The following is an 11,862-nucleotide window of genomic DNA, read 5'->3' as shown; positions in this document are numbered from 1 at the left end:
AGGGTCACTGACAGGCCTCAGCCTCTCATCCATAGAGTCACTGACAGGCCTCAGCCTCTCATCCATAGAGTCACTGACAGGTCTCAGCCTCTCATCTATAGTGTCACTGACAGGTCTCAGCCTCTCATCCATAGAGTCACTGACAGGTCTCAGTCTCTCATCTATAGGGTCACTGACAGGCCTCAGCCTCTCATCTATGTTCCACTGACAGGTCTCAGCCTCTCATCTATAGGGTCACTGACAGGCCTCAGCCTCTCATCTATAGGGTCACTGACAGGTCTCAGCCTCTCATCTATAGGGTCACTGACAGGTCTCAGTCTCTCATCTATAGGGTCACTGACAGGTCTCAGCATCTCATCCATAGGGTCACTGACAGGCCTCAGCATCTCATCCATAGGGTCACTGACAGGTCTCAGTCTCTCATCTATAGGGTCACTGACAGGTCTCAGCCTCTCATCTATAGGGTCACTGACAGGTCTCAGCATCTCATCCATAGGGTCACTGACAGGGCTCAGCCTCTCATCTATAGTGTCACTGACAGGTCTCAGCCTCTCATCCATAGAGTCACTGACAGGTCTCAGTCTCTCATCTATAGGGTCACTGACAGGCCTCAGCCTCTCATCTATGGTCCACTGACAGGTCTCAGCCTCTCATCTATAGGGTCACTGACATGCCTCAGCCTCTCATCTATAGGGTCACTGACAGGTCTCAGCCTCTCATCTATAGGGTCACTGACAGGTCTCAGTCTCTCATCTATAGGGTCACTGACAGGTCTCAGCATCTCATCCATAGGGTCACTGACAGGTCTCAGCATCTCATCTATAGGGTCACTGACAGGCCTCAGCCTCTCATCTATAGGGTCACTGACAGGTCTCAGTCTCTCATCTATAGGGTCACTGACAGGCCTCAGCATCTCATCCATAGGGTCACTGACAGGTCTCAGTCTCTCATCTATAGGGTCACTGACAGGTCTCAGCCTCTCATCTATAGGGTCACTGACAGGTCTCAGCATCTCATCCATAGGGTCACTGACAGGTCTCAGCCTCTCATCTATATGGTCACTGACAGGCATCAGCCGCTCATCTATAGGGTCACTGACAGGCCTCAGCATCTCATCCATAGGGTCACTGACAGGTCTCAGTCTCTCATCTATAGGGTCACTGACAGGTCTCAGCCTCTCATCTATATGGTCACTGACAGGCATCAGCCGCTCATCTATAGGGTCACTGACAGGTCTCAGCCTCTCATCTATAGGGTCACTGACAGGTCTCAGCATCTCATCCATAGGGTCACTGACAGGTCTCAGCCTCTCATCTATATGGTCACTGACAGGCATCAGCCGCTCATCTATAGGGTCACTGACAGGTCTCAGCCTCTAATCTATAGGGTCACTGACAGGGCTCAGCCTCTCATCTATAGGGTCACTGACAGGTCTCAGCCTCTCATCTATAGGGTCACTGACAGGTCTCAGCCTCTCATCTATAGGGTCACTGACAGGCATCAGCCTCTCATCCATAGGGTCACTGACAGGCCTCAGCCTCTCATCTATAGGGGCCTCAGCATCTCATCTATGGTCCACTGACAGGTCTCAGCCTCTCATCTCTGGTCCACTGACAGGTTTCAGCCTCTCATCCATAGGGTCCCTGACAGGTCTCAGCCTCTCATCTATAGGGTCACTGACAGGTCTCAGCATCTCATCCATAGGGTCACTGACAGGTCTCAGTCTCTCATCTATAGGGTCACTGACAGGTCTCAGCCTCTCATCTATATGGTCACTGACAGGCATCAGCCGCTCATCTATAGGGTCACTGACAGGTCTCAGCCTCTCATCTATAGGGTCACTGACAGGTCTCAGCATCTCATCCATAGGGTCACTGACAGGTCTCAGCCTCTCATCTATATGGTCACTGACAGGCATCAGCCGCTCATCTATAGGGTCACTGACAGGTCTCAGCCTCTCATCTATAGGGTCACTGACAGGGCTCAGCCTCTCATCTATAGGGTCACTGACAGGTCTCAGCCTCTCATCTATAGGGTCACTGACAGGTCTCAGCCTCTCATCTATAGGGTCACTGACAGGCATCAGCCTCTCATCCATAGGGTCACTGACAGGCCTCAGCCTCTCATCTATAGGGGCCTCAGCATCTCATCTATGGTCCACTGACAGGTCTCAGCCTCTCATCTCTGGTCCACTGACAGGTTTCAGCCTCTCATCCATAGGGTCCCTGACAGGTCTCAGCCTCTCATCTATAGGGTCACTGACAGGTCTCAGCCTCTAATCTATATGGTCACTTACAGGTCTCAGCCTCTCATCTATAGGGTCACTGACAGGCATCAGCCGCTCATCTATAGGGTCACTGACAGGTCTCAGCATCTCATCTATATGGTCACTGACAGGTCTCAGCCTCTCATCTATATGGTCACTTACAGGTCTCAGCCTCTCATCTATAGGGTCACTGACAGGCATCAGCCTCTCATCCATAGGGTCACTGACAGGTCTCAGCCTCTCATCTATAGGGTCACTGACAGGTCTCAGACTCTCATCTATAGGGTCACTGACAGGTCTCAGCCTCTCATCTATAGGGTCACTGACAGGACTCAGCCTCTCATCTATAGGGTCACAGACAGGTCTCAGTCTCTCATCTATAGGGTCACTGACAGGTCTCAGTCTCTCATCTATAGGGTCACTGACAGGTTTCAGCCTCTCATCTATAGGGTCACTGACAGGTCTCAGCCTCTCATCTATAGGGTCACTGACAGGTCTCAGCATCTCATCTATAGGGTCACTGACAGGTCTCAGTCTCTCATCTATAGGGTCACTGACAGGCATCAGCCTCTCATCTATAGGGTCACTGACAGGTCTCAGCCTCTCATCTATAGGGTCACTGACAGGTCTCAGTCTCTCATCTATAGGGTCACTGACAGGCATCAGCCTCTCATCCAGAGGGTCACTGACAGGTCTCAGCCTCTCATCTATAGGGTCACTGACAGGTCTCAGACTCTCATCTATAGGGTCACTGACAGGTCTCAGCCTCTCATCTATAGGGTCACTGACAGGCATCAGCCGCTCATCTATAGGGTCACTGACAGGTCTCAGCATCTCATCTATATGGTCACTGACAGGTCTCAGCCTCTCATCTATATGGTCACTTACAGGTCTCAGCCTCTCATCTATAGGGTCACTGACAGGCATCAGCCTCTCATCCATAGGGTCACTGACAGGTCTCAGCCTCTCATCTATAGGGTCACTGACAGGTCTCAGACTCTCATCTATAGGGTCACTGACAGGTCTCAGCCTCTCATCTATAGGGTCACTGACAGGACTCAGCCTCTCATCTATAGGGTCACAGACAGGTCTCAGTCTCTCATCTATAGGGTCACTGACAGGTCTCAGCCTCTCATCTATAGGGTCACTGAGAGGTCTCAGCATCTCATCTATAGGGTCACTGACAGGTCTCAGTCTCTCATCTATAGGGTCACTGACAGGCATCAGCCTCTCATCTATAGGGTCACTGACAGGTCTCAGCCTCTCATCTATAGGGTCACTGACAGGTCTCAGGCTCTCATCTATAGGGTCACTGACAGGCATCAGCCTCTCATCCATAGGGTCACTGACAGGTCTCAGCCTCTCATCTATAGGGTCACTGACAGGTCTCAGACTCTCATCTATAGGGTCACTGACAGGTCTCAGCCTCTCATCTATAGGGTCACTGACAGGACTCAGCCTCTCATCTATAGGGTCACTGACAGGTCTCAGTCTCTCATCTATAGGGTCACTGACAGGCCTCAGCCTCTCATCTATAGGGGCCTCAGCCTCTCATCTATGGTCCACTGACAGGTCTCAGCCTCTCATCCATAGGGTCACTGACCGGTCTCAGCCTCTCATCTATGGTCCACTGACAGGTCTCAGCCTCTCATCCATAGGGTCACTGACCGGTCTCAGCCTCTCATCTATGGTCCACTGACAGGTCTCAGCCTCTCATCCATAGGGTCACTGACAGGACTCAGCATCTCATCTATATGGTCACTGACAGGCATCAGCCTCTCATGTATAGGGTCACAGACAGGTCTCAGTCTCTCATCTATAGGGTCACTGACAGGTCTCAGTCTCTCATCTATAGGGTCACTGACAGGCCTCAGCCTCTCATCTATAGGGGCCTCAGCCTCTCATCTATGGTCCACTGACAGGTCTCAGCCTCTCATCCATAGGGTCACTGACCGGTCTCAGCCTCTCATCTATAGGGTCACTGACAGGTCTCAGCCTCTCATCTATAGGTACACTGACAGGTCTCAGCCTCTCATCTATAGGGTCACTGACAGGTCTCAGCCTCTCATCCATAGGGTCACTGACAGGTCTCAGCCTCTCACCCATAGGGTCACTGACAGGCCTCAGCCTCTCATCTATAGGGTCACTGACAGGCCTCAGCCTCTCATCTATAGGGTCACTGACAGGTCTCAGCCTCTCATCTATAGGGTCACTGACAGGTCTCAGCCTCTCATCTATAGGGTCACTGACAGGACTCAGCCTCTCATCTATAGGGTCACTGACAGGTCTCAGCCTCTCATCTATAGGGTCACTGACAGGTCTCAGCCTCTCATCCATAGGGTCACTGACAGGTCTGTCTCTCATCCATAGGGTCACTGACAGGACTCAGCCTCTCATCTATAGGGTCACTGACAGGTCTCAGCCTCTCATCTATAGGGTCACTGACAGGCATCAGCCTCTCATCTATAGGGTCACTGACAGGTCTCAGCCTCTCATCTATAGGTCCACTGACAGGTCTCAGCCTCTCATCCATAGGGTCACTGACCGGTCTCAGCCTCTCATCTATAGGGTCACTGACAGGTCTCAGCCTCTCATCTATAGGTACACTGACAGGTCTCAGCCTCTCATCTATAGGGTCACTGACAGGTCTCAGCCTCTCATCCATAGGGTCACTGACAGGTCTCAGCCTCTCATCCATAGGGTCACTGACAGGTCTCAGCCTCTCATCTATAGGGTCACTGACAGGCCTCAGCCTCTAATCTATAGGGTCACTGACAGGTCTCAGCATCTCATCTATAGGGTCACTGACAAGTCTCAGCATCTCATCCATAGGGTCACTGACACATCTCAGCATCTCATCCATAGGGTCACTGACAGGTCTGTCTCTCATCCATAGGGTCACTGACAGGACTCAGCCTCTCATCTATAGGGTCACTGACAGGTCTCAGCCTCTCATCTATAGGGTCACTGACAGGCATCAGCCTCTCATCTATAGGGGTCTCAGCCTCTCATCTATAGGGTCACTGACAGGTCTCAGCCTGTCATCTATATTGTCCACTGACAGGTCTCAGCCTCTCATCTATAGGGTCACTGACAGGTCTCAGCATCTCATCTATAGGGTCACTGACAGGTCTCAGCCTCTCATCTATAGGGTCACTGACAGGTCTCAGCCTCTCATGTATAGGGTCACTGACAGGTCTCAGCCTCTCATCTATAGGGTCACTGACAGGTCTCAGCATCTCATCTATAGGGTCAGTGACAGGTCTCAGCATCTCATCTATAGGGTCACTGACAGGTCTCAGCATCTCATCTATAGGGTCACTGACAGGTCTCAGCATCTCATCTATAGGGTCACTGACAGGTCTCAGGCTCTCATCTATAGGGTCCCTGACAGGTCTCAGCCTCTCATCCATAGGGTCACTGACAGGCCTCAGCATCTCATCTATAGGGTCACTGACAGGTCTCAGTCTCTCATCTATAGGGTCACTGACAGGTCTCAGCCTCTCATCTATAGGGTCACTGAGAGGTCTCAGCCTCTCATCTATAGGGTCACTGACAGGTCTCAGTCTCTCATCTATAGGGTCACTGACAGGTCTCAGTCTCTCATGTATAGGGTCACAGACAGGTCTCAGTCTCTCATCTATAGGGTCACTGACAGGTCTCAGTCTCTCATCTATAGGGTCACTGACAGGTCTCAGCCTCTCATCTATAGGGTCACTGAGAGGTCTCAGCCTCTCATCTATAGGGTCACTGACAGGTCTCAGTCTCTCATCTATAGGGTCACTGACAGGTCTCAGCCTCTCATCTATAGTGTCACTGACAGGCCTCAGCCTCTCATCTATAGGGGCCTCAGCCTCTCATCTATGGTCCACTGACAGGTCTCAGCCTCTCATCCATAGGGTCACTGACCGGTCTCAGCCTCTCATCTATAGGGTCACTGACAGGTCTCAGCCTCTCATCTATAGGGACACTGACAGGTCTCAGCCTCTCATCTATAGGGTCACTGACAGGTCTCAGCCTCTCATCCATAGGGTCACTGACAGGTCTCAGCCTCTCATCCATAGGGTCACTGACAGGCCTCAGCCTCTCATCTATAGGGTCACTGACAGGCCTCAGCCTCTCATCTATAGAGTCACTGACAGGTCTCAGCCTCTCATCTATAGGGTCACTGACAGGTCTCAGCCTCTCATCTATAGGGTCACTGACAGGTCTCAGCCTCTCATCTATAGGGTCACTGACAGGTCTCAGCCTCTCATCTATAGGGTCACTGACAGGTCTCAGCCTCTCATCCATAGGGTCACTGACAGGTCTCAGCCTCTCATCCATAGGGTCACTGACAGGTCTCAGCCTCTCATCCATAGGGTCACTGACAGGCCTCAGCCTCTAATCTATAGGGTCACTGACAGGTCTCAGCATCTCATCTATGGGGTCACTGACAAGTCTCAGCATCTCATCCATAGGGTCACTGACAGGTCTCAGCCTCTCATCTATAGGGTCACTGACAGGTCTCAGCCTCTCATCCATAGGGTCACTGACAGGTCTCAGCCTCTCATCTATAGGGTCACTGACAGGTCTCAGCCTCTCATCTATAAGGTCACTGACAGGGCTCAGTCTCTCATCTATAGGGTCACTGACAGGGCTCAGCCTCTCATCTATAGGGTCACTGACAGGCATCAGCCTCTCATCTATAGGGGTCTCAGCCTCTCATCTATAGGGTCACTGACAGGTCTCAGCCTCTCATCTATATTGTCCACTGACAGGTCTCAGCCTCTCATCTATAGGGTCACTGACAGGTCTCAGCATCTCATCTATAGGGTCACTGACAGGTCTCAGCCTCTCATCTATAGGGTCACTGACAGGTCTCAGCCTCTCATCTATAGGGTCACTGACAGGTCTCAGCCTCTCATCTATAGGGTCACTGACAGGTCTCAGCATCTCATCTATAGGGTCACTGACAGGTCTCAGCATCTCATCTATAGGGTCACTGACAGGTCTCAGTCTCTCATCTATAGGGTCACTGACAGGTCTCAGCATCTCATCTATAGGGTCACTGACAGGTCTCAGCATCTCATCTATAGGGTCACTGACAGGTCTCAGCATCTCATCTATAGGGTCACTGACAGGTCTCAGCATCTCATCTATAGGGTCACTGACAGGTCTCAGGCTCTCATCTATAGGGTCACTGACAGGTCTCAGCATCTCATCTATAGGGTCACTGACAGGTCTCAGTCTCTCATCCATAGGGTCACTGACAGGTCTCAGCATCTCATCTATAGGGTCACTGACAGGTCTCAGCATCTCATCTATAGGGTCACTGACAGGTCTCAGGCTCTCATCTATAGGGTCACTGACAGGTCTCAGCATCTCATCTATAGGGTCACTGACAGGTCTCAGCATCTCATCTATAGGGTCACTGACAGGTCTCAGCCTCTCATCTATAGGGTCACTGACAGGTCTCAGCCTCTCATCTATGGGGTCACTGACAGGTCTCAGCATCTCATCTATAGGGTCACTGACAGGTCTCAGCATCTCATCTATAGGGTCACTGACAGGTCTCAGGCTCTCATCTATAGGGTCACTGACAGGTCTCAGCATCTCATCTATAGGGTCACTGACAGGTCTCAGTCTCTCATCCATAGGGTCACTGACAGGTCTCAGCATCTCATCTATAGGGTCACTGACAGGTCTCAGCATCTCATCTATAGGGTCACTGACAGGTCTCAGGCTCTCATCTATAGGGTCACTGACAGGTCTCAGCATCTCATCTATAGGGTCACTGACAGGTCTCAGCATCTCATCTATAGGGTCACTGACAGGTCTCAGCCTCTCATCTATAGGGTCACTGACAGGTCTCAGCCTCTCATCTATGGGGTCACTGACAGGTCTCAGCATCTCATCTATAGGGTCACTGACAGGTCTCAGTCTCTCATCTATAGGGTCACTGACAGGTCTCAGCATCTCATCTATAGGGTCACTGACTGTTCTCAGCATCTCATCTATATGGTCACTGACAGGTCTCAGTCTCTCATCTATAGGGTCACTGACAGGTCTCAGCATCTCATCTATAGGGTCACTGACAGGTCTCAGCCTCTCATCTATAGGGTCACTGACAGGTCTCAGGGTCACTGTAGGGTCACTGACAGGTCTCAGGTCTCTATAGGGTCACTGACAGGTCTCATCTATAGGGTCACTGACAGGTCTCAGCATCTCATCTATAGGGTCACTGACAGGTCTCAGCATCTCATCTATAGGGTCACTGACAGGTCTCAGCCTCTCATCTATAGGGTCACTGACAGGTCTCAGCCTCTCATCTATGGGGTCACTGACAGGTCTCAGCATCTCATCTATAGGGTCACTGACAGGTCTCAGTCTCTCATCTATAGGGTCACTGACAGGTCTCAGCATCTCATCTATAGGGTCACTGACTGTTCTCAGCATCTCATCTATATGGTCACTGACAGGTCTCAGTCTCTCATCTATAGGGTCACTGACAGGTCTCAGCATCTCATCTATAGGGTCACTGACAGGTCTCAGCCTCTCATCTGTAGGGTCACTGACAGGTCTCAGGGTCACTGTAGGGTCACTGACAGGTCTCAGGTCTCTATAGGGTCACTGACAGGTCTCATCTATAGGGTCACTGACAGGCCTCAGCATCTCATCTATAGGGTCACTGACAGGTCTCAGGTCTCTATAGGGTCACTGACAGGTCTCATCTATAGGGTCACTGACAGGCCTCAGCATCTCATCTATAGGGTCACTGACAGGTCTCAGCATCTCATCTATAGGGTCACTGACAGGCCTCAGCCTCTCATCTATAGGGGTCTCAGCCTCTCATCTATGGTGCACTGACATGTCTCAGCCTCTCATCTATGGTCCACTGACAGGACTCAGCCTCTCATCTATAGGGTCACTGACAGGCCTCAGCCTCTCATCTATAGGGTCACTGACAGGACTCAGCCTCTCATCTATAGGGGTCTCAGCCTCTCATCTATGGTCCACTGACAGGTCTCAGCCTCTCATCTATGGTCCACTGACAGGACAGCCTCTCATCTATAGGGTCACTGACAGGCCTCATCCTCTCATCCATAGGGTCACTGACAGGTCTCAGCATCTCATCTATAGGGTCACTGACAGGCCTCAGCCTCTCATCCATAGAGTCACTGACAGGTCTCAGCCTCTCATCTATAGGGTCACTGACAGGTCTCAGCCTCTCATCCATAGAGTCACTGACAGGTCTCAGTCTCTCATCGATAGGGTCACTGACAGGTCTCAGCCTCTCATCTATAGGGTCACTGACAGGTCTCAGCCTCTCATCTATAGGGTCACTGACAGGTCTCAGCCTCTCATCTATAGGGTCACTGACAGGTCTCAGCATCTCATCTATAGGGTCACTGACAGGTCTCAGGGTCACTGTAAGGTCACTGACAGGTCTCAGGTCTCTATAGGGTCACTGACAGGTCTCATCTATAGGGTCACTGACAGGCATCAGCCGCTCATCTATAGGGTCACTGACAGGTCTCAGCATCTCATCTATAGGGTCACTGACAGGCCTCAGCCTCTCATCTATAGGGTCACTGACAGGACTCAGCCTCTCATCTATAGGGTCACTGACAGGCCTCAGCCTCTCATCTATAGGGTCACTGACAGGTCTCAGCCTCTCATCTATAGGGTCACTGACAGGCCTCAGCCTCTCATCTATAGGGTCACTGACAGGACTCAGCCTCTCATCTATAGGGTCACTGACAGGTCTCAGCATCTCATCTATAGGGTCACTGACAGGTCTCAGCCTCTCATCTATAGGGTCACTGACAGGTCTCAGCCTCTCATCTATGGTCCACTGACAGGTCTCAGCCTCTCATCTATGGTCAACTGACAGGACTCAGCCTCTCATCTATAGGGTCACTGACAGGTCTCAGCCTCTCATCTATGGTCCACTGACAGGTCTCAGCATCTCATCTATAGGGTCACTGACAGGCCTCAGCCTCTCATCCATAGAGTCACTGACAGGTCTCAGCCTCTCATCTATAGGATCACTGACAGGTCTCAGCCTCTCATCCATAGAGTCACTGACAGGCCTCAGCCTCTCATCCATAGAGTCACTGACAGGCCTCAGCCTCTCATCCATAGAGTCACTGACAGGTCTCAGCCTCTCATCTATAGGGTCACTGACAGGACTCAGCCTCTCATCTATAGGGTCACTGACAGGTCTCAGCCTCTCATCCATAGGGTCACTGACAGGTCTCAGCCTCTCATCCATAGGGTCACTGACAGGTCTCAGCCTCTCATCCATAGGGTCACTGACAGGCCTCAGCCTCTCATCTATAGGGTCACTGACAGGCCTCAGCCTCTCATCTATAGAGTCACTGACAGGTCTCAGCCTCTCATCTATAGGGTCACTGACAGGTCTCAGCCTCTCATCTATAGGGTCACTGACAGGTCTCAGCCTCTCATCTATAGGGTCACTGACAGGTCTCAGCCTCTCATCTACAGGGTCACTGACAGGTCTCAGCCTCTCATCCATAGGGTCACTGACAGGTCTCAGCCTCTCATCCATAGGGTCACTGACAGGTCTCAGCCTCTCATCCATAGGGTCACTGACAGGCCTCAGCCTCTAATCTATAGGGTCACTGACAGGTCTCAGCATCTCATCTATAGGGTCACTGACAAGTCTCAGCATCTCATCCATAGGGTCACTGACAGGTCTCAGCATCTCATCCATAGGGTCACTGACAGGTCTGTCTCTCATCCATAGGGTCACTGACAGGTCTCAGCCTCTCATCTATAGGGTCACTGACAGGTCTCAGCCTCTCATCCATAGGGTCACTGACAGGTCTCAGCCTCTCATCTATAGGGTCACTGACAGGTCTCAGCCTCTCATCTATAAGGTCACTGACAGGGCTCAGTCTCTCATCTATAGGGTCACTGACAGGGCTCAGCCTCTCATCTATAGGGTCACTGACAGGCATCAGCCTCTCATCTATAGGGGTCTCAGCCTCTCATCTATAGGGTCACTGACAGGTCTCAGCCTCTCATCTATATTGTCCACTGACAGGTCTCAGCCTCTCATCTATAGGGTCACTGACAGGTCTCAGCATCTCATCTATAGGGTCACTGACAGGTCTCAGCCTCTCATCTATAGGGTCACTGACAGGTCTCAGCCTCTCATCTATAGGGTCACTGACAGGTCTCAGCCTCTCATCTATAGGGTCACTGACAGGTCTCAGCATCTCATCTATAGGGTCACTGACAGGTCTCAGCATCTCATCTATAGGGTCACTGACAGGTCTCAGTCTCTCATCTATAGGGTCACTGACAGGTCTCAGCATCTCATCTATAGGGTCACTGACAGGTCTCAGCATCTCATCTATAGTGTCACTGACAGGTCTCAGCATCTCATCTATAGGGTCACTGACAGGTCTCAGCATCTCATCTATAGGGTCACTGACAGGTCTCAGCATCTCATCTATAGGGTCACTGACAGGTCTCAGCATCTCATCTATAGGGTCACTGACAGGTCTCAGGCTCTCATCTATAGGGTCACTGACAGGTCTCAGCATCTCATCTATAGGGTCACTGACAGGTCTCAGTCTCTCATC

The 11,862-nt window shown here is 51.3% G+C and overlaps 1 protein-coding gene across 1 annotated transcript; it reads right to left on the bottom strand.

The window, feature by feature from the left end:
• Positions 1-9,713: 9,713 nt before the first annotated feature.
• On the bottom strand, positions 9,714-11,232 carry LOC135511528 (apolipoprotein A-I-like). Its single transcript, XM_064933018.1, has 3 exons — positions 10,998-11,232; positions 10,268-10,453; positions 9,714-9,829 (listed from the first exon to the last, which is right to left on the bottom strand). The coding sequence occupies exons 1-3, from the start codon at positions 11,230-11,232 to the stop codon at positions 9,714-9,716; spliced, it is 537 nt and encodes a 178-aa protein (XP_064789090.1).
• Between the last annotated feature and the right edge of the window lie 630 nt (positions 11,233-11,862).

The sequence above is a fragment of the Oncorhynchus masou genome, chromosome 24 (assembly GCF_036934945.1).
Source record: "Oncorhynchus masou masou isolate Uvic2021 chromosome 24, UVic_Omas_1.1, whole genome shotgun sequence".
In the NCBI taxonomy this organism is placed as follows: Eukaryota; Metazoa; Chordata; class Actinopteri; order Salmoniformes; family Salmonidae; genus Oncorhynchus; species Oncorhynchus masou.
This window is presented reverse-complemented; position numbering and strand designations above follow the sequence as displayed.

Coding starts and splice junctions, on each gene's coding strand:
- LOC135511528 (XM_064933018.1), bottom strand. CDS start 11,232: ATGCCTGTCAGTGACCCTATAGATGAGAGGCTGAGCCCTGTCAGTGAC. Junction 10,454..10,997: donor TATGGATGAGAGACAGACCT/GTCAGTGACCCT, acceptor GTGACCCTATAG/ATGAGAGGCTGAGTCCTGTC. Junction 9,830..10,267: donor TGAGAGGCTGAGACCTGTCA/GTGACTCTATGG, acceptor GTGACCCTATAG/ATGAGAGGCTGAGGCCTGTC.